Source organism: Cryptomeria japonica, chromosome 5, assembly GCF_030272615.1.
Source record: "Cryptomeria japonica chromosome 5, Sugi_1.0, whole genome shotgun sequence".
NCBI classification, from domain to species: Eukaryota; Viridiplantae; Streptophyta; class Pinopsida; order Cupressales; family Cupressaceae; genus Cryptomeria; species Cryptomeria japonica.
Genome location: NC_081409.1, coordinates 450,467,966 through 450,491,900, shown reverse-complemented (window position 1 = coordinate 450,491,900; position 23,935 = coordinate 450,467,966). Strand labels below are relative to the sequence as shown.

At 38.4% G+C, this 23,935-nt stretch overlaps 1 protein-coding gene across 5 annotated transcripts in view; it reads right to left on the bottom strand.

Annotated features, from left to right (window-relative positions):
- LOC131060787 (aminodeoxychorismate synthase, chloroplastic) overlaps positions 1–23,935 on the bottom strand; it is a 219,322-nt gene that overhangs the window by 53,035 nt on the left and 142,352 nt on the right. For all 5 annotated transcript variants that reach the window (XM_057994216.1, XM_057994192.1, XM_057994196.1 and 2 more), the window contains 2 exons: positions 23,743–23,850; positions 23,128–23,418 (listed from right to left, as the gene is read on the bottom strand). In XM_057994216.1, the coding sequence (XP_057850199.1) occupies positions 23,128–23,418; positions 23,743–23,850 (399 nt within the window). The remainder of the gene's footprint in view (positions 1–23,127; positions 23,419–23,742; positions 23,851–23,935) is intronic.

Here is a 23,935-nt window from a genome sequence, read left to right as displayed (position 1 = left end):
ATCACTAGGACTCTACAAGGTGGAATCCATCAGTGATTGTCTCCGGAGGCACAAGAACTTGTCAAACAATATGGTGCATGGTTTATTCAATTTCCCAAATTCACATACATAAGGATTCAATGTAATATCCCACTAATTTTTTTTTTTGATTTTCAGGCCAATAACAATTCATCCACAACAAATAACCCGTTAAGGTTAGAGGAATAAGCAAAACAACTGAAAGGGAACCCTTCCACCTTTTGTTCACCGAGAGCCCAGACTGGGAGGGTGAGAGCATACGGTGTTCCGGGGATCGTCAGCATCAATAAACAAACTGAAAATTACAATGCATGGGCGGCAAGCCAGCCCCTTCTGCTTATCCAGCAAGATAGAAACTGAACATCTTGGCGGTAAACCGACCAAGGGAAAATTACAAGAAATTGAAGTTCAATCACTCTACCGCGTATTTCAGCGAGAGGACATTATATTAAACAATCACTCTACCGCATATTTTAACGGGAGGACCAAAGCATTGAACTTATCACTCGACCACTTATTCAGCGGGAGGACTGAAAATTACAAATTGTTGCATATCAGGCGGCAAGCCAGCTTCTTCCACTTATTCAGCGGGATGAGAATTACAAAGATAGAACTGGTTAGTAGTACTACTACCTAACCTTACAATAATAGAAATGATAGAAGGAGAGTAATGCAGATTTCTACAATAAAGATATAAATTTCTGTTACAACCAATCTGCAGGCTGGAAACACAGACCAGCAGTCTAAAGAAATGCCAAAATACTCATAACTCCCTCATTTTACATCCAAATCAGCTCAAACCAGTCCCAAACCCACCGTACATCATATGCAATGGTAACCAATCAAAACAACACCCGAAAAAGACCCTTATTTAATTTGCACGCATCCCAATGCAAGGCAGAAAACCCACGCCTAGCCTAGAGATTTCGATTTAGCATAATAAATTTAAAACTCAAACAAACATGCTATAAACTTACAAAGTTTATTGCCAGTGCTGGGAAGGAAGATAGGAATGATACCCATAACTATCAGTCGCTCCAGCAGAGAGGTGTGAGCAAAAATGTGCTTCAGCCACAGGCGAAACCAGCAAGTTCCAGAATCACTTCAACACCAAGATGTCTATGGCAAAACTCTGAGAATGTAGAAGAATACAAGGCACAGCTAGGTACTGTATTTCAAGTACGAAACTGGGTAGCACTAGGGAGACGCACTCCGAAGCCTCAAGTTCTGTCGCCAATCCGGCAGCATAACATTACAGATTTTCAAGATACCAAAATGAGAGCCCAAGTCACTTATTTATAACTTTTTGCCAACCAAATTCAAATTCAAATGCACTCCAAATACGCCCAAACCAAATGCAATTCTATTTCATCCACATTTAGCATTCCATTTCATTTCATTTCCTTGCACAAGTTCGCCCTTTTTAATAAATATAAGTGTCATAAAATAAAGTGTAAAGTGGGCGCCCAACTATGACTTCCAAATAGAAAATATTACTAAGGCAATATACTTAGAAAATCGCCCATTTGCCTTGAGTTATAATTTACTTATTAACACCATGACGACCCCCTTGAAGTCATATGCAATTTTCGCCCAAATAGACTTAGGATAAAATTAATATTTTCTCCCTTCCTAAGTCGTCCATCCATAAAATAATCAATTATTAATACCTCATGCCTAAGGTATAATATATATTAAAATGCCTTCTCCTCAAATATTGATTATTGCCAAATTGAGCCGGAGACTGAAGTGCTGGAAATCACCAAAACTGAACTGAGTTGGGGCTCTGAACTGAACTGCCAAAAATAGTCATCTGAGATGAGCTGTAGAATCCCTGCCAAGAATAGCACCAAAAAATGCTGGAAGACCAACTGCTCAAACTGACCTGCCAAAAATAGCCATCTGAACAGGCCAGCTGACATCCTGCTAAAAATAGTACTTACTAAAAATAGCATCCTGCTAAAAATAGTAAGTGTTTCCAAAGTGATTTTAACCACATTCTGAGCAGCCGTCGCACTTACTAAAAATAGTAAGTCAGGAAAAGGTCACTCGATGCAGATGCATGTCGAACCATCTTGAAGCTCTTTGAAAACCCAGAAGGAATCCAGAATCCAAACTGTCAAACTCCCACATATATGCCCTGAAAACACAAAAGAATCCTCCTATAAAATAGGAAACCCTAATTCTCCTTTCCAAATAGCCTACAAGTCTCCGGAATAGGCCAATGGACCACTGAATGCACATCACTGAGAAGGGGACATTACATTCAAGGATGCCCTTCTCCTCCTTATATGTTGCCACGTTATCCAACAGATAGGATAATACTACTTGAGGTGGCAAGACAATTGTCAGCATGTGCTAAATCACTAAGGTACAAACATGGAAATGGCAACCCTATTCCCATTTCACTAGGAAATTCCCTAGAAGTTTGTCCTTCCTTTCAAGCAGTTGAAAGAGTCGAGAAGGAGTTATCTCTCTACTCACTCACACCATTTGCTTCTAGAGATAACTTTGTTCCCTATGGTAACATAGAGGGAATGGCTGGAAGAAAGTACAAACATGTGTTTCAAGTAGAGGACTTTTGGATGAACGCTCAAAATGACATGGAGATAGAGAAGAAGATGCACTCCCAGAAACCTCTTCATCTCATCAAGAAATGCAAAGTCTATAGAGTGGCTGATCAAGCACAAGATAGTGGTAGATATCTTCAATCTACTTATGAGAAGGAAGATAAAGAAGTAAAGACCAAATGGAATGAAGAGGAAGTCACAGATTTGAGAGAATTAATGAAGCAAGTCTTAAGTTGCACACACAGATGAGTGGATATCCAGCATCATAAGTTGAAGGAACAAAATGTAACAATGACATACAATTTGGAGATGAGGACAGAGGAAGAAGAAGAGGCAAGAGTAAGTGGGAACACTTCTCATTCTAAAGGATCAAAGAGGAAGAATGAACATGGAAAGAAAGAGTCATCCAAGAAGTAGAAAAAAACAGATTCTGATCATCCTCCTAGTGCTTCTTCCAGACATGAGAAAGAGATAAATCAAGAAAAGGATCAAAGAATTAATGAAAAATGGTCCATGAGGTGGATGAGTCCATGGAGTTGTTGTGACGTTTTCACACATCGCCCCATTGCAAATGGGGACCCCTGCTTTTTGTTTTTTAGGGTTTGTTTCTTTAGGTCTTTTAGGGTTTTGTCCGTTAACCTTTGCATTTTGAGTGTCGCCCAGGGGATCACATGGATAGCAAGTCTGGCTTGAGTGAAGTCCTGATCCTGAAATTTGGCTAAGTCTGGAATGTCCTGATCCTGAAATTTGGCTAAGTCTGAAAGTCCTGGTCCTGAAATTTGGCTAAGTCTGGAATGTCCTGATCTTGAAATTTGACTAAGTCTGGAAACTGAAAAACCTCCAAAAACTAGATTTTGCAATATAACTCCTGGAGGTCTGAAACCACTCTCAAACATCCTGAAAGTATATATGGAATATAACTTAAAGTATAAGAAAGAAGAAAGATAGAAGGAAATGTCACTTATACTTTAATGTTATATTCCATAAAAATTATCCTAATAGAGAGTTCAAAAAGTCAAATTTCGCTCCTGTCCTTCACTGAGGATCCAGAGCGAATTTCGCTCCTGACCCTCTCAGGAGGTCCAAGGTGAATCGCTCCTGTCCCTCACCAAGGGTCCAGGGCGAAAAGGCTTATTTGAGTCATTCCTGACCTTGTTTGGTTAAATTGAAACATCAAAGGCATGGTGGAGGACGAAATGAACGTGATAAAGCATCCAGATTTGATTAAAGACAATGAAATGATGGAGTTTTTGCCTAGAAGGGTAATTTCGCTCCTGTCCCTCACTGAAGGACCAGAGCGATTTTCTTTATATACACATTTTTAGACCTTTCTTGGACTTGAACTCTTATTCATGGCATGTAACAAGATGAAATCTTCCCTAGCAAGGGCATTTCATGGTGAAAAGTGAAGCATTTTGGCCTAGAAGGCAAAATTTGCTTCTGTCCCTCACTGAAGGTCCGGAGCTTGAATTTCAAATTTGCACTATTTTTGCAAGATCAAAACGATTTTATGATTTGAAGAGATCAAGGAAAACATGATTTGTGCGTTGAATATAATTTGAGTGGTCCACAAACAAAGAAATATACCAAGATGGCAAAAGGCGCTCCTGTCCCTTGCTGAAGGTCCAGAGCGATTTTCTAAAAGTGCAATTTTCTTGCAAGGACAAAACAAGTTTTGTGATTGAAATGAATGAAAGAAGGCATGTTTAGCCCGTTGAAGATAATTTGGAAGCCTAACAAAGGACGGATAAGCTTGGATTTGCAAAATCGCTCCTGTCCCTCTCTAAGGGACCAGGGCGAAAAACCTAATATCCACCCTTTCTCTTCAAGTTTGGACAAATCTAAGCCTTGACATAAGTTTGAAATGAGGTTTAAAATGCCTTGAGGTGGAATTGAGATCCAAAGATTACAAATTTTAATGACAATTTGCAAAATCGCTCCTGTCCCTCTCCAAGGGTCCAGGGCGAAATTTCTAAGTGTGCCCATTTACCTTGCATTTCGAGATAACTTTTTTGTTTCCAAGACTCAAAAGGGAACGAGGAATGATGTTCTACGCTTTGGAGTAATTTGAAGATTGACGTGATCAAGAATTTATGCAAAGAACTCAAGAGCGCTCCTGTCCCTCACTGAAGCACCAGGGCAATTATTACAAAATCAATAACTTCACTCCAAGACTGCGTTAAGGCAAGATTGTGCGAGGATGAAAGGTCTTCTAAAACATGGTGAACAAAGATTTGACTTCAAAATTTGCTAATCCTAAGCTAAAATGCAAAGTCGCTCCTGTCCTTCACTGGAGGACCAGGGCGAAAAGCTTTGGAACACCTATTTTGCCTTGCAAAAACAAATTGAGCATGCATGGAATGGATGAAAGAGATCATCACTTACCCCACATTGAGAATTGGCAATTAAAAGGACGAAGGATTGAGAGCAAAAGTGAAAAGTCGCTCCTGTCCCTCACCAAGGGTCCAGGGCAAAATTGGTGATGTCCTTCATTTTCACATCATTTGAGCGTTGATATTTTAACTTTGAGGCCTTTGGAGATATTGAATCAAATTCGCATTAAATTAAGGCATTTTTAATTTAATAAATTAATTTTTAAGCCTTGAAATTAATAAAAATTCCCTTGGAGGCATTTAAAATTAATTTTTATTAAATTAAAATTAAATGTGGAGCGCACAAGGCATTATTTTGCCTTTATTTGACAAGTCGGCCTACTCCTTTTGAGGTTTTATTTATTATTTCACCTTTTATTTGCAAGGTCGGCCTCATGGGTAAGTGGAAGGTGAGCGCTCTATATATTGGAGGTGTTTTTTCACAATTCAAATCATTCAATCATCCTTTCAAGTGCGAATTTGGAGAGCTAATTGAAGGTGCGAAATCTAGCTGGAGTAGAGCAAATTTCTACTAAGTATGGAGACTAAGGAGGGCGAAATTCAATTTGTAACGGCAAGTTTGAAGGTGAATTTCCAGATTTTGGAGAAGCTAGTGGAAGGTGAAGCTCTTTTGAAGGCTAAAGGAGGCGTACTTCATCCAAGGGAGGGCTATAAATCTTGCCCAACAAAATCCGGTCCTCTTCCTTCATTTTTCAAGGTTTTGTACTTAAATACTCAAGGGAAGGTATGAAGAATTACTTTTTTGAAGTTCTTATTCAAGACTTATTGTGATCCCATTGCAATTTTGTAAAGTCTAAGTCTTGAAGATCCAAATTCTATTCATTATTAATTTGAAAATGTGTAATTCTTGATTTAGCATGACTTTTTTCAAATTAATATCTTAAGTTTTACCTTTGAAAGGTCTTAAATTTCATGCTTTGAGGTTTGATGCTCAAAAGATTAACTTTAATATTTTGTGTAGGCACCAAATGGAAATCCCGGAGTTGGAAGATCAAGCAAGGATAAGGGCAACCTCCTCCAGTCTAGCATCGGCAAGGATGGCTTTCTTAGATCAAGAAAGGACAAGGGCGACCTCCTCCAGTTTAGCATCGACAAGGACGACCTTCTTCGATCCAGCATCATCAGGATAAGGGCAACCTCTTCCAGTCCAGCATTACAAGGCGAGGTACATCAACATCCTGCACATCAAAGACACAAGAAGTCAGAGCAAAGGGTTCGTTGAAGAAGCAGATAGTTCCAGATGAATTAATTAAAGCTAGCTTCTCAACAACATCAAGTTGAATATCTACCAAGTTACAAGTGTCAGACGAGTTGGCATCCCAGTCATCACTTCTCCAGTCAGTGTGGTCCACCTCAGCATGTCCAGATTCAATGTACCTAACTCATGGGAGATGGCACAAACTCCGATGTACCTACCCCAGCTATCCATTGGTCGATTTTTCCAGAGAAGACATGTGTCCAATAGATACAATTATTTCATTGGTCGAGCATTAAATGTTATGTAATGGTTGTAACAAACCCTAATTAGGGTTTTCATTGTAAAATCTTGGCCATTGATCTCGAATTGATCTAAGCCATCGAATTGTATTATGGGCACTATATAAGCCCTGACTCTTCATTTTGTAAAGGCAGTAAGTTGGAAGCAGTTAGAAAGGAGTTAGTGAATAGAGAGTAGTTAGCCAGTTGATAGAATAGCAATTAGAGTAGAGTAGAGAGAGAAGGCAAAGATTGTTGCCAAGATGTTGTTGTAAGAGACTTGTAACTTCATTGAAGAAATGGTGAAATTTATGGGTCGATTCGACAATTTGCATGGTCTCTATACTTCTCATATTTGATTTCATGTTATTAGATGAGTGGAAGAAATGTGCTTGATTGATGGTGAAATTCGTATATTCATACTACTAGCAGTTTGTTGATTGCAGACTTGCCTTGTGTAGTCAACTGGAATCATTCAGCTTAAGCTTAACTTCAATTGTCGCTTCTTCATTGATATGCATCAACCTGATGGTGTCTATGCCTGCAGTGATGATTTGAACATCATAAAGCTTTCCTTCGAAGATCGCACTAACCTTGTGGAGATGGTCCTGTGATGTCAAAACAAGACTTAGTTAGAATTTCATCAAAGATCATTCATTGCTCTTACATTCTTAGTGTTAGGATTAGATCCTTTCCTCGCCCTCATCTTTTTTCCTTTTTTCAAGTCAAAGCTAGTAAAATCCTATGTTCCAGCAAATATTCAAAGCAAATTAGAAGTTCAGTCATCAAGTGTAAGTCCCCTTGTGATTCCAGAAAATCACATCATACCACTGGTGCTTATCCACACGTAGAGATCCTACAACGAAGAACCTTGAAGTCACCCTGATTGATCCTTTCTCGCGATATCTTCAGCATTCAGAGGCTTCACTCAAGAGAGGATAAGGTACCCTTGAGTATTTTATTCTGTGTTTGATAGTGTACAAAATACACATCAACAGGAGTCTACGATACAGAATGACAGGAGTGATAGGCAAGATAAGGGAAAGATGTTGCAAGAACCATCAAATCCGGCCCTTCACATTCAAATATGATTGGAAATGCTCAAAAAAGTAAGCAAGACCAAAACTACAAACTACAACATCAAATTGACCAAAAGCCAAGTACTAGCCAAAATTTCCCTCCAATCCACCTGCAACAACTGTAACGGTCTCCTAAAGATTCTGTAGTAGGGAGTGGTAATAGCATTACAACCACACTGTGAGTCCCTGACATAAAGAGCAAGTCCACCACGTTGACGCTGCACCACTCTGATAACCTCTACAGTCCAATCAAACCAAATCTCATTCTCCTGATTTTGTAGGCAACTAGCTAGTGAAAACAAAGTGTGAGACTTGCCAAACTTGGTCTCATCACCTGTCATTAGAAACATGTTATACCAGGACAGACCCCCATAATCCATATACAAATCAACTTTCCTTGCCATCAATGACATAGTCAAATCCTATATATGTGAGCTAAAGGTAAACTGGTGAACACACCTCAATATGCAGTCGAGATGAAACATTCTTGTTTGCCCCAATGAAATGTCCGGGTGACCATGTGTAATTCCCAACAACAAAATTCGGCTCACCATTCAATGCAAAAAGATCTACTCCATCAACAATATCAACATGAGAATCATCCAAACCTCCAAAGACACCTGAGTGTGTGACCAAGTCTGTAGTGTCTGAGTCATCAACTGTCCATCCCACCCATAGTGGTCTCCTGCAAATATGGATCACAACCAACCAAGGTGCATAAAAACAAATTCCAACTCCTGTCAAGCTGTTGACATAGATCAGAACAGCACCATGCAACCAATAAACCAAATCCAAAATGAAGAAACATGTATCTCTACCACCCCAGGAAGGTAAGAACTCATCATTCACCCATCCTCTAACTCCAATTAGGCAGTTCCAATCTCTCCTATCCAATTCAATAGCCGCTGCCCTTAAAGAGTAACCTGTCCAAATTCTGATCAGCAACGTCGGACAACCATCAATCAATGAAATAGGTGGTAAAACCCACGAGGGAGGTGCTGGAAAGCTGTAACCAACATGCTCCTCTCCAATCTGTAAACTGAAATCAATTGGAAAGGTGTTAAAGTCCTGTTGTATCATTTCTTCCTTACAGATTTCCTCAATCCCCTCGATAACTTGTTTGATCTACATTGTTCTTGCATCATACTCCTGGAACACCGAAGGGTCAGTAGTGATTTCCTCCACTTTGTGTAAGGGAGAATAGCCATGCTCAACTGTAGACAAAGTTCATCAATTTCTTCCTCTTTTCTTCTTGAGGCATCTGAATAGATCTCAACCAAGTTGAGAAGGTGATCACGGTCTGAAAGAAGGTGTAAATAGTTTGTCTTCATTGTTCCCATACCTTCTTTGATCCTCTACAAACCATCAAGAGAAGACTCAACTTCAATTCCCTTTTGTCTCCTCTCTAACTGAATCATCCAAAAGTAATTCTCAACCAGTTTATGCATCTCATCATGATGGGATAAGGCTGCCACAATCCCATCCTCATTTACCTTCAGCTGATTCCACAAACTGTGCAGACTGTGTGAAGCATCTGACTGTGACTGAATTTCTTCTTTTGCAATGTCCTATATGCACACATTATGCTCTGGAATCAGATCAACACTAATTCCACCTGAAGAAATTTTCCCAATGCCCAAATTAAGAGTCTCGTTACAAGGAAGTCTCGTTCACTCCATACACTCAACTTCCAACTTAGCTGATTCAGTAGAAGATGGTATGTTCTCATCATGCAATTCTACTGGAGTAGTAGTGTGATCACAAGTAGACTCCTCAAGGAAGTCTTTCCCTTCCACTGTTTTATCAATGAAAATCTGCACATCACCAATGAAGAGATTCGTGAACCCCTCACCTGCGGTGAATGACTCTAACTCCATAAAATCCTCCTTAACTGTACGGCAATCATTATCCTTATTGTTTTCCTCAAGCAAGGTAATAGGTGTAATCATAGCTGAAACATTCCCATCAACATCTGGATTGTCTCTCACCTGAAGAGGATGTGATACCTGTAAACCCCACATGACCAATTCTTCTGAAGTCAGTTGTTCCCTGAACTTCTCAATCTTCAACTCAATCAAACTTCTTGCAAAGTCATAGGCTGTAGCTGAAACATGCAACTCTGTTCTCCAAATGTCTAGCAAGTCAGACCGTAGCTGCTCACAAACAGTATCATTCTCATCCAAGATCATGGACAAGATGTCGAACATATCTGTCTTCACCTTGTTAGGGTGATGTTTCCTGATTTCAGCAATGAAACATTGAAACATTTGTAGAATCAACTCATCACAATGAAGGTCCAACATAAGGACAAATGACCTAGTCCTTGCCATAATGTCTAAAATTTTTGTCCTTCTATTAAAAGTGGGGGCTTTGTCATCATGCAACCCATGAAGACTCTCCACAATCAGCTGTAAGACTTCTTTCATCATATCATCTTTGTAAGGAATTTCAGGAGCAGTAATTCTTATAATTTCACTTAGGCAATTAGAAACAACTAGTCTTACCTCCTTTTTCGGGTATCTCAGCAATCTATGTTCTCCCAAAAAGTTCACTGTCGGAGCTATTCCATTTCGAATCAGCTGAGAGGGTGACTATTTCACCTCTTGCAAACACTCTGCCATTTCCTCCAATGAGCTGAGAAGATCTTCTTTTGATAGAGATAAGTGACCCAACTTTTCTCATGCAATAGACACCCTCTTCCCTAACTCCTGATCACATTCTGAAGTAATTAGTACATCCTTCAACGTGTCTTTTCACCTTTCTTCATTTTTGCTAGCTTTCTGTATTTGGTCACTAAAGAAGTCCTTTTCATTTATTTCTGATTTCGTTTTAAAGATGGATCTAAACCAACCAGGATGCTCATGCAAGTACTGGAGATCTTCTAGTAACTCTTCATAAAACTTCATCTTTTTGATTAACCCTTCAAGATGGAAGGATACACCTACTCCGATACCACTGTAATGTACTTCCCCTGTTCTGCACTAATTTTTCACTTTCCCAAATTGAGTAATATTGTCAAACAGTTGTCATACATTCAACCTGTAGTCTGATTTGTTTCCTTCTTAATGCAGGGGTCTAAGTTTGTTGATGCTTAGTGCTTAAGAGTTTGGTTTATTAACATTCATTCAACTTACAAACGCTCAATAATCTTTGCAAACTACTAACTCACAGAATAGAAATTCATAGATGTAATATCATTTTCTTTTTTAAATAATCACTGCACTATTAGTTTCTAGAGTCTCATTAATATTCAGCTCAATAGTAATTTCTTAACCATCCAAAACTATGAACCAGTATTTATTGATGGAGATGGGCTGAAAGTGAAAGATTTGTGGACCTGTGTTTTGCTAGTGTCACCATCCAACGACTCCCTTCACTTCATGTCCCATCTACCAAGGACCGGCCAGCTAGCTCTCTACGACTGAATACAACGCCACTGTTGATGTTGTTTTGCGCTTAATGACCAGTTGATTTCAATGTTGTTGAACACCCACACCTTTACTGTGGCCAATAACTTCTTTCCTCCACTGATTACCAATGCTGATAAACAATGGTTTCCAATAATATTTCCAGCGTATCTACACTGCGACTACCACCAGCAAGGTTGCTACTTGCCATGCCCAGCACAATATAATGTCTGTGATACTTTATAGCGACTACCCCCAGCAAGGTTCTTTCCACCACGCTCTACCAAATTGGTGAACTGCATTGGGACTTGAGATTATCATTCACAGAAATGTTCTGACTACACTTGATGATACCCCTGCTGGTTGTTCCCTTTGCTATGCTTAATCTAGATATTTAATGCTGAGTTCAAACAGCTCTCATCAAAGATACTAAACGTTGGAAAAGAGAATTCATTCAACATTAATGTCCATCGAACTTACCCAGCTATGCATTCCACTGTTCGTTGCTTCCAATGCAACAATCCAATCTTTCAATTAAAGCCATATCTCCTAGATTTGATCTTGCACAAACGTGGGAAATGTTGCCAATGAGGGTGTTCGTCCCCAAAAGCCAAGAAGAATTCCAGATTTCTCCAGAAATTCGAATTTCAAGAAAAAACCATTTCTAAGATGTCTTTTCCAGCATTCAGTGCCCTTATTTATGACCTCGCTTGAGCTCAAATCCCAATGCACCAAGAACTGAGTTACCGGGTTCAGCACTCAAAAGCCCAAATACTGGTCTGAATTCAAGTAGGGTCCTGGTTCGAGTTCAGTTCGTGTCTAGTTCGGTTCGAAATAGCAGTCAGTAAAGTCAAAACACCCGTTGCAGTTGTCGTCGATGAAAACACTTGTTTGCAGGTTGTCGTCGATGAAAACACCTGTTTGTAGGTTGTCGTCAATGAAATCACCCATTTGCAGTTGTCGTTGATGGAGGAATACAGTTGCCGACACCTGTTTGCAGATGATGTCAATGGAGGGAGAGAAACAGTTGCTGTCGACGGAGGGATACATGCCATCGATGAAGGAAGGGCTACGAACAGTGAAGCCTTCGATAATTCATTGGCTTTCCGTTTATTAATTTTACACTTAAAAAGCTTTTCTATAAATTCTTAATTCACTGATTTATAATTTTATAGCCATGTTAATAATATATGTTACTATATTTAATATATTATATTATATAATGAATTATTATATATATTATATTATATTATATTATATTATATAATAAATATAATATAATATAATATAATATAATATAATAATATATATTATTAGATATTATATTATATTATTATATAATATATAATATTATATACATATATATAATTTTTCTATTGTTTTTGTGCTAACGAACCCAAACGAACCCAAACCCCTTTTCAAAATTTTGTCATACCAGCGTACTGGTTCTTCGAACCCGAACCAGTGCCCGAACCCGAACCGACAACCTAGACCAAGAATGTGGGATAAATAACTTCTTTTTAAAATATCACTTCTCACTTAAGAGAATAAAATGTATCTTTCAAAAATAAAGTGACTTTATAACTGAATGTACTTAAATTTAATAGTCACTTTATTAATTTAAACTCCTTTTTTTCCTTGAAAATGACTCTTTCAATAATATAATAATATTTTGGCACTTAGGTCATTGTTTTATGCGCCCGAGATTTAAAACTTCTCGCCCCAGTTCCAACGAGCTATAACACTAAGATTGGAATTAAATATTTTGATTAAATTTAAGCAACCTTAGTAAAATAATTAAAATAACTCATTAATGCACCAAATTTGCGAAACCTTGTCGGAACATATCGGAATCAAATTCCGATCGCACCGGAATGATCCTGATGACGAATAGTAGCAAATGAAGCCGATCGGGCGACAGACCGCTTCTCCAAGATTCTTGGGGACCAATCCAGATGCCAGAAATCACTTCGGAAAGTGGTGTATAACTCCAATAAACCAGCTGAGCTCATCGGAAATATCAGATTACTCATCTAAACAAGCTGATGTGAACCCAGAATGTCACCTACTAAAGCTTGCTAGAGAATCTGAAAAATTGGAGACATTAAAGGAAAAGGAAACAAAGTTCTGGAAGACAGTTTGTTATGATCCTACTTGGCAGTTTGTTTTCTCATTGGAAGATGCTTCCTCAAATTTTGTGTCAACACATGTTGTTTTCTCATTGGCTAATATTTTGATGATGTTTATCTAGATAGGGTTTCATTTGTGCCAAACCCTAATTAGGGTTTAGGTGGCTAAATCTTGGCCCTTGATCTTCATTCAATCTCGACCCTTCATTGTATTTGGGAGTCCTATATAAACTCCACTCATTTCATTTGTAAAGGTTAATAGAACAGTGAATAGTGCTAGAATAGTGAATAGAGAAATAGAGATTTTGATTAGAAGTCAAGAGTGATGAGAGAAGGACTTGAAGAATTGTTGTTGTTTGGCCATTGGATTAATAAAACATTGAAGTTATGGTGTTTCTATTCAATCTTTGAATCCTATTGCATGGTTCTTTATCCTCTCAAGTCAATCTTTGATATTAGTTTGAGTATTTAGATTAAATGATGGAATGTTGCACTTGATATATTGTGAAACTCATTATACATACCACTAACCTCTTACTGATTGTAAGTGTGCCTTGTGCGGTCAACTGGAACCTTTGAAATTGTTTAAGTTCGATTGTTGCTCAATCATTGATATGCATTCAAGTAATGGTGTCTATGCTTAGTAATGATTTGAAAACCTCCAAATGTCTTTAGAAGATTGCACTAGTTCTAATGAAGTTGTTCTTGTATGGCTATGCTAAAACTAGTAGAGTTTCACTTGTGTCATTCTTCATCCATTCATTCTTAGGATAGATTGGAACCTCTCTAAACCCTTATCTTTTGCCATTTTTGATAATCATTCAGTAGTATTAGGAAAGAACCTCATTGCATATCATCTGCAAAATACATCATGAAATCTTTTGTAACCCAAAATGCCCCTTGATGAAACAACAATCACAACAACCAACAAAGCTTATCCACACGTAGTGACCCTACATTCATGAACCTTGGAGTCTTCTCAAGTGATCCTTAAGCTAATCTTCAGCATTTGAGAGATTTTATTCAAGAGAGGATAAGATACTTTAGGTATTTTATTTTGTGTTTGCATGTGTCTTAAAAACACATCAACACCTCCAAGTTGCAATAGATGCAATGGAAACTAAGCAGTAACTTTTCTAACATTTATCATTACTTTGATTTATACAATTATACTTTTGGTACTACTAATCTAAGTGCAGGTTCATCCAAGAAAGAAGACAAGGAGGGAGGAACCATACGAACAGATTGAAGAAGTAGAAATTCGAACATAGTATTAAATTGATATTGGCTTAGCATTTGATTAGTATTTCTTTGCCTAACCCTAAGATAAATATGCATCTACGTGTCTTTGTATATTTTCTTATATTGTGTAGGATCTACTTAGAAGATATTGTTTTGATTCAAAACCAAGACTGTAGTACTAAAGAGATATTTATATGGCGAAAAGTAACCCTCCTAAAAGAAACATTACAAAAAGATCAATCTAGAAAAAGGGCCTCTTGCACTCATCAGGGAGGAAACATGTGATGTCCCCATCCTAGTCAAGGTTTTAGAGTTGATGAGCTAGCTTATTTTCTGGACCCTCGTAGGCTAACAGCGTATGTACAGAGGGTCATGGGGACAGTGGATGGAGGATGATGTTCTTCAGTTCAGGCTTCATTTGAGCAGTTTCAAACTCCATTTGAAGGATTTGCTATTTATAGCATTTGGGTTCTTTATAGATGGGAAGTTGGTTATTTTAAGACATGCCCCTGGTCACATGGGTTTTGGGAGCTTTATCTCCAGCTTCTAACAATTCATCTTTTGGAGTCATATTGAGAGAGAGATTAATATTTCAGTGAATTACAAGCAATATTAATTAATGATGTTCATTATAAAGTCACATTGACTTTTTAATAAAATATTTCACTTAAATTTATTTAAGTGACTTATTATTTTTCTCCATAATTGGGCACCCATATTAAAAGTGTTTTAACACTTAATAATATTTTTCAAACCCTAAAAGCAACCCTAATTAAAAAATGTGGGTTCTTGCATAAAGCCGCCCCCTTGAGAAATCAAACTAATTAATTTGTTGATCTTTTGATATCTCCTCCTCTCTGGGTTTTGGAGCTTGAGGGTTTCAGACTGGATTCTTCATTGGAGAACGTCTATTCTTCAGTGCATGGTAATGGTGAGACCGTGAAAGATCAGTTGAATTGTTGCAGCTGTGGTTGGCTTCATTCTGAAGTCAAATTGGTGATGATTGCAGGCAGATTTGGCTTCTTACAGGGCAGATCTTTTGTAGGTTTTCTTATTTACTATTATTGATGTTAATGTTTTGTGGTTTGGAGGCCTCCTTTCCCAAACACGCAGCTTGCTCATTAAATTGGCGCCATCTTCTACTATTTTGGCGTCTTATTATTAAAATAAGAGCAGATTTGAATTGTTTCCCGAATAAAAATCAGAACTTTGTAAGTTGCTGATTTAATCTTTTCATTTCAATAAATTGGCTAAGGACTTACGGGTATGCTTCTAAAATCTCCAATTTATTGTTTCAGCTGATTATTTCATGTATTCTTTTCAATATGTATTGAAAATTAAGAAAACCCTTCTACAACTTCTGTCTATTTCTGAAAGACCATCTTTAATAATCAAAAATACAAAAAGAATTACAAAATTACAGCGGGTTGAAGAATTGAACCAGCAAGGGTTCATCACAATGGTATCAGAGCTTTCATCCTGCCATCCTAGAGGGTTAGGGGATTTTATATGCATCACCAACAGTTTGGGCATCACGGGTTTTATACCCGCAGGAGATTCGGTTCTCAAAGAAACCAATTTCATTTTGGTCAGAACCAAATTGAAATTATGGGTGATAGGAATGAAGAAGCCACCAGAAACACTACATAGAATGATGACAACGAGGCAAGGGAGGTCATGAGAGGTATAGCATCTGGACAACAACAGGTAGCAATTGTGTTGCAACAGCTGACCACCGCCATAGAACAACTTTCAATACCTAAAGCTAATGATCTAAATCAAGAAGAGAATGGCAGTATTGCTGGTCATTCTAGAGCTCGTGTGACTAACACACGCACATATGACAGACCCACACACCCCACTTTTGTCAGACCTTAACCTGAAGATGAGGTTGACTCCGAAGCTGGAGATGACAAGGGTTTTGGTGACAATATCTTGGCAATGTATGATGAGTGGGATAGATTACCGCAGAGAGTTCAGGATCACCTTAGCTTTCACAAGTATATTAGTCAGAAGAGAGATCATAACAGGAATTGGAATAATCAAAAACCTTGGAACAAAACTAATGATCTCAAATATGCAATCAACAAGCTCACACTATCAACTTTTGATTGCAGCGGTAGAGTTACAGCCAGAGCTTGGATTAGCAAGTTGGATACTTTATTGAACCTACGTCCTATGTCAGAAGAAGATGCTATTAAGTTTGCGACTTTGCATTTGGATGGAGTAGCCCATGATTGGTGGCACCATGGAATGGTGAGTTTGCATCACGACCTTATTACTACATACCAAGAATTCACTGATAGATTGGTTGAGCGTTTTGACAAAAGAGATCCAGAGTTGTATTTCAAGGATCTAACCCAGCTGAAACAAATGGGCAGCTTGGAATCTTACATTAGTGAATTTCAGAAGCTTTCAGTTATGGTAACTAATATCTCAGAGAGAAGGCTGGTCATTTTTTTCGTTGAAGGTCTTTATGAGCCTATGAAGGGTTGGATTAAGGCTTTTGATCCCCTTACATTGCAAGAAGCCATGAGGAAGGCACGTAGCATGGAACTTACCACTCCTCGTAGTAAGTTCACTCCGAACAACTCCAAACCGTCCTCATCACTTAATGACAGCAAGTCTGATCCAAAGAAATCAGAGAATGTGGATAAAGGGAAGAAGTTTGCAGCACCTTTGGACAAAGAAATACTTAATGATTTGCATAGAAGGAAGCTATGTTTTCATTGTAAGGGCCCTTATGATCAAAACCATGATTGTCCCCTCAAGCCTAAGGGTCAAAATAGGAATATGGAGTGGTTTTATAAGGGAGAAAATATGACTAATAACACAAGCTAGCAAGTTGATCAAGATGATTCAGAGACTGAAAATTCGGAGAAGGGAGTTCAAAGTGAAGGAGAATTTGATCTACGGGAGGCTCATATGTCTAGCATGCAAGGAGAGGGATCTTTTAGGTTGCATGGACTCTTGGCTGGTCAAAGAGTCATCTCTCTACTTGATATAGGTGCAACTCATAATTTCATAGATGCACGGTTGGTGGAGAAACGTGGGATTCAAACTCAAGAGTTTGAAGGCATAAGGGTGAAATTTGCTGATGGTAATGTGCTGACTTGTGATAGAATGATTTCAGACTTACCCATGAAACTCAATAATTATGAATTCAAAGATGACTTTTATGTGGTTAACATGGGAAACATGGATGTGGTCCTTGGCATGACGTGGCTTCATGCAATAGGTGAATTTACACTCAACCTTAGAGATATGGAGATGAAATTCAAGGTTGACGGGATTAATCATGTTCTTAAAGCTATCAAGGCCAGCAACTTAAAACTCATCACTCTTAAAAGAATGGAGAGACTTATCAGACATGACATGGTGGATTGGGCAGCAAAATGTAAACTAATGCCTACTTATGAAGAACAGCATAAAACACCTTACCATTCAGATATTCAAGAGCTTAGAATTAAGCATACAAAGGTGTTTAGTGACATACCTCTTAGTAGGCCTCCTGGTAGAGGCATAGAGCACATTATTAAGCTGGAAGAGGGCACCAAGCCCATCATGATTACACCTTACCGGCACCCCAAGCGGTTGAAAGATGAAATTGAGAAAACCATCAAAGAACTTCTAGCAATGGGACACATAAGGCCGAGTAAGTCTCCTTTTGCTTCATCAGTTGTTTTGGTGAAGAAGAAAGATGGCACACTTAGAATGTGCATTGATTACTGTATGCTGCATAGAAGGACTATAAAGAACAGGTATCCCATTCCTCACATCGATGAGTTGTTAGATGAGCTTCATGGAGCTTGTTATTTCTCTAAGATTGACTTGAGGACAAGTTATCATCATATCAGTGTCAGGGAGCAGGACATTGAGAAGGCTGGTTTCAGATGTCATTGTGGACACTATGAGTTTTTGGTTATACCTTTTGGGTTAACCAACGCACCAGCAACCTTTCAGTCCACTATGAACAAGCTCTTCCAGTCTTAGATGAGGAGATTTGTTCTGGTTTTCTTTGATGACATTTTGGTTTATAGTAGAACTTGGGAGGAGCACCTGGTTCACTTGGATACTGTTTTAGGCATACTTGGCAGGGAGTCCTTTTATGCCAAGGAGTCCAAGTGTGCATGGGGAATGGCAGAACTTTTGTATTTGGGTCACATAATCAGCAAAGAGGGAGTTCGCATGGATCCTGATAAGATTCGTGCCATTGTTGAGTGGCCTACGCCTGAGACCTTGACTCAGCTCAGGGGATTTGTTGGTTTTTGTGCCTTCTACCATCGGTTTGTTACTAGTTTTTCACGACATGCAGCCCCACTTACTGATTTGACAAAGAAGGGTGCATGTGTTTGGACACCTCTAGCACAGGAGTGTTTTGAGAAGTTCAAGCAATTGATGACTACATGTCCAGTTCTTGCTTTACCCCATTTCACCAAACCTTTTGAGCTTCATTGTGATGCATGTGGAGAGGGTATTGGTGTAGTGATTATGCAAGAACGTCATCCTATAGCTAATGAGAGCAGTAAGCTTAGGGGTCCGGAGAGGAACTATAGCATTTATGAAGGAAATGTTGGCCATCATGCATGCAATGGCTAACTACAGGCAATATTTAGTTGGCAACAAGTTTTGTGTCAAGACTCAAAACTGATCATAATAGCTTGAAGCATTTCCTTGGACAGCAGGATCTAAATGAACGTCAGCAGAAGTGGGTCAGCAAGTTACAGTCTTATGATTTTGACATCTCATATGTCAAAGGGACTCAGAACATTGTTCTCGATGCCTTATCTCGCCATCTCCATTTGAGCTCCTTGGCAGTTGTTTCTGAGGATTGGAAACACTTGATTATAGCAAAGTATGTGAAGAATCCATGGGCCTCTGGTATTATTGATGGGACAGTACAGGACAACAGGTACTCTATTGCGAATGATCTCATCATTTACAAAGCTAGGATTTTTTAGTCCCAGGTTTTGAGGTGAAGTGCATAGTATTGAGGAGTTTCCATGATTCACCTATGGCTGGACATCTTGGTTACTATAAGACCTATAGGCGAGTACAGGAGAGATTCTCTTGGAAGGGTCTCAAGTCTGATGTTCTTCGGTACGTCAAAGAGTGTTTTGTTTGCTAGCAGAACAAGCAGGAGCACAGCTTTCCTGCAGGGTTACTTCAGTCGCTTCCTATTCTTGACAGGAAGTGGGAATGCTTGTCTATGGACTTCATCATGGGCTTGCCTAAAGCCCAAGGTAGTGATATCATTTATGTGGTGGTTGATCGGTTGACTAAGTATGCACATTTCTTCCCGATCACGACTACTTATTCAGCTGCTCAGGTGGCCAATATTTTCTTTCATGAGGTATTCAGATTGCATGGTTTACCTCGGAGTATTGTCACTGATAGGGATAGCAAGTTCATGGGTCACTTATGGCAGGAGTTATTCAGAGTTTGCGGGACAGAGCTCACTCCGAGTACCAGTTACCACCCCCAGACTGATGGACAGACAGAGATTGTCAACAAATGGGTGGAAGGATACCAACGGAACTACATTTCAGGGCAGCAAAAGGCTTGGATGAATTGGTTACACTTGTGCGAGTATTGTTATAATTCCACTCACCACATGTCTAATCAGATGACACCTTTTAGAGCTTTGTATGGTTATGATGCACCGAGTTTCCTAGATTTATTGTTGAGCGATGGCAGAGTGCCTAGTGCTGGGGATTTGTTACAAGAGAACCAGGACATTATGAGAGCTCTTCGTGAGAACATCCAGAAAGCTCAGAATCAGCAGAAACAGTATGCTGATCAAAAGAGGGTTGAGCGAGCATTCGACATTGGTGATATGGTATATCTGATGCTTCAGCCCTACAAGCAGTCCACTCTGAGGCAGAAGGGTGCAGAGAAACTCAAGCCACGCTACTATGGACCATTCATGATTGTCGGGCGTGTTGGTGAGGTGGCTTATGAGTTAGATTTACCAGTAGATAGTAAGGTTCATAATGTGTTCCATGTGTCATGCCTTAAGAAGGCATTGGGACAACATATAGTTCCTTCAACAGTTCTACCACCCCTGGATGATGAGGGGAAGTTAGTGCTAGTACCTGAGGCTATTCTGGAGTTCAGAGAGAGTCATTTGCGAAGAAGTGTCATCAGGGAATTTTTTATTAAATTGAAGGACCTACTGATAGAGGATGCTACTTGGGAGAGTCATAGCATTTTACAACATCCAGTATTGAGTTTGCTTGAAGACAAGCAAATTCAGGGAGGGGGGGCTATGATGTCCCCATCCTAGTCAGGGTTTTAGAGTTGATGAGTTAGCTTATTTTATGGACCCTCGTAGGCTAATAGGGTATGGACAGAGGGCCATGGGGACAACAGATGGAGGATGATGTTCTTTAGTTCAGGGTCAGGTTCAGTTCAGGCTTCATTTGAGCAATTTCAGACTCCATTTGAGGGATTTGCTATTTATAGCATTTGCGCTATTTATAGATGGGAAGTTGGTTATTTTTAGACAGGCCCCGAGTCACATGGGTTTTGGGAGCTTTATCTCCAACTTCTGACGGTTCATCTTTTGGAGTCATATTGAGAGAGTTATTAAGTTTTCAGTGAATTGTAGGCAATATTTAATTAATGACATTTATTATAAAGTCACATTGACTTTTTAATAAAATATTTCACTTAAATTTATTTAAGTGACTTATTATTTTTCTCCATAGTTGGGCGCCCATATTAAAAGTGTTTAAACACTTAATGATATTTTTCAAACCCTCAAAGCAACCCTAATTAAAAATCGTGGGTTTTTGCATAAAGCCGCCCCCTTGAGAAATCAAACTAATTAATTTGTTGATCATTTGATATCTCTTCCTCTCTGGGTTTTGAAGCTTGAGGGTTTCAGACTGGATTCTTCATTGGAGAACGATTATTCTTCAGTGCATGGTAATGGTGAGACTATGAAAGATCAGTTCAATTGTTGCAATTGTGGTTGGCTTCATTCAGAAGTCAAATTGGTGATGATTGCAGGCAAATTTGGCTTCTTAGAGGGCAGATCTTTTGTAGGTTTTCTTATTTACTGTTATTGTTGTCAATTTTTTGTGGTTTAGAGGCCTCCTTTCCCAAACACACAGCTTGCTCATTAAATTGGCGCCATCTTCTACTGTTTTGGGCGTCTTATTATTAAAATAAGAGCAGATCTGAATTGTTTCCTGAATAAAAATCCGAACTTTGTAAGTTGCTGATTTAATCTTTTCATTTCAATAAATTGGCTAAGGACCTAAGGGTATGCTTCTAAAATCTCCAATTTATTGTTTCAGCTGATTATTTCATGTATATTTTCAATATGTGTTGAAAATTAAGAAACCCCTTCAGCAACTTCTGTCTATTTCTGAAAGACCATCTTTAATAATCAAAAATATAAAAAGAATTACACAATTACAGCAGGTTGAAGAATTGAACCAGCAAGGGTTCATCACAAAACATCTATTTTACAAGGTTATGGTCTTCATCACAAGATTGTGATTTTTCTTGAGGACAAGCAAGTTCAAGAGGGGGAGACTGTGATGCCCCCACCCTTGTCAACACATGACTGAATTGACACCATTCTTCAATTTCGTGAAGTCTCTAAAAAGAGACGAAATTACAAATGAGACAACACTTATATGCAGACGTAAACATCTATCTCATAACCGATATTCATGATTCCAAACACAAGGAATTCCTATATGCACCGATCATTGTCATACTCAATGATATAGAATTAATATATCCTCGCCACAATAGAAGACAGAGTAGTAGCAGATTAATCACTCAGCAATTAGTCAAAGAAATAACAAATAATTATTAAATTGGAAAGGTTCGATTAGCATCATAAACCAATCTATATTGATCTGAGGGTGATATGGCTTAACAATAATTATGGATGACAGCGATTAAGAGATAACAAACAATTATTAAGAGATACAATTTACATAACAACCGATCTGCATATATAATGGAACAATACAATTAAGACACTAATCCCTGTTCATCAAAGGACACGATCAAGTAAGGGAGGTGCCTTTTCACATCCAAAGGATGTTACCTTTCACGTTTGCAAGATATATAATGGGTATCAAAACCATTCTCTAAACATCATCGAATACTACTGTCTGTCAATTGTATCCTATTTAGATGTGCCCAATCAAGCATTACTACCTTTGGCATAACAGGTTGCATATTACAAATTCCACATCAGATATAACACTAAGGCACTGAATATTTCTCAGGAATAGATCAAAGATAGCAATTCATCTTTCTTCAACATAGGCGAAGGGGAAAGTTATCAGCATGAGTCCGTTGCCAGACCAGACACAGTTTAAATAACATTATTGCTATAACCCAAGGAAGGAGATTCAAAGCATACATTACATAGTCACACATCAGATAGAGAAGCATTCTCTCTTCAGTTCTGTGAATTGGATATCTCATTGCATATTCCTTCAATTTAGATCAGGGACTACAGCATCAAAGCATCTTATAAGTTGCAAAAAGACTTGTATATATTAATCAAGATCACCTTGCATATATTTAATTAAGCATTATTCGAGACTTTTGGGGAAAAAGTCTCTTGAAATTGATCTTTGCAAGATAAATGTCCCTAGTGCATAAGCTATAAAGTAAGGGGACATTACACACCAACACCCCAAAAGGTTCATTAAAAAATTACAAATAATCTGTTATTTAAGACTTTTAAAAAAAATAGATGCATCCAAAAGTTTTCCACCATGTAGAGCTGTCCAGCAAGAATGGCCAGTTCAGTTTGAATTGATTAGATAAAGACTCACATGATCTTTCGTAGAGCTGTCCAACCAGAATGTGTCTTCTGCCAGGTAATTGCCAAACAGTGAACAGAAAATATTTTCCGATCCCCCAGCTTTTGCAGCAATTCCCTTCAACTTCTTCCAGCATAACCTCAAGGCTGTAACAGATCCCTTTTCAATGTTATTGCTGAGATTTGCAATTTGAACAGGTTTGTTGGATGCATCCAACCCTCTCCCTATCCTACTTGTCAAGTCCAAGAAAGCATTGGGCTCTGGCCCTTCAAAATTTCGTTGCAAAGGAATTTGAATTAATACCTGTAGCATGTTGACCCAAACTTACTAGTCATTGAATTGAAAAAGCATCAAAAATATTTCATTACACCTGCCAACAGTGTCATATAATACCACAGTATGAAATGAAATATGCCAAAATGAGGAAAGAATAGCATATTACATGTTTTAATATATTACTGAGGTTTCATGCTAAACCCTTAGATATAATTAACACATAGGCAAGAGTACTAAAATGCTTTTGCATGGTCAAATGAGACAATCTAACTCCAAAATAGAAATGATAATATAGTTAAGTCATCCATTTTGAGAAAAATTTCAGCAGTCTAAGAAGCAAATAAAACTTACTGTATTTCTTGGGCATGTTGACAAGTTGTGCCAATGATTTATTGTTATATCTCGAAAGTTTTCGAATATCTTCCTCCCATAACATGTTGCAATGCTTTCTGGATGAAACTATGATAGAAACCAACATAAAGCTCAAAATACCAAACAAGGTTCAAGGAAGCTCTGCTCATGTATATCATAGCTAGATAATGAA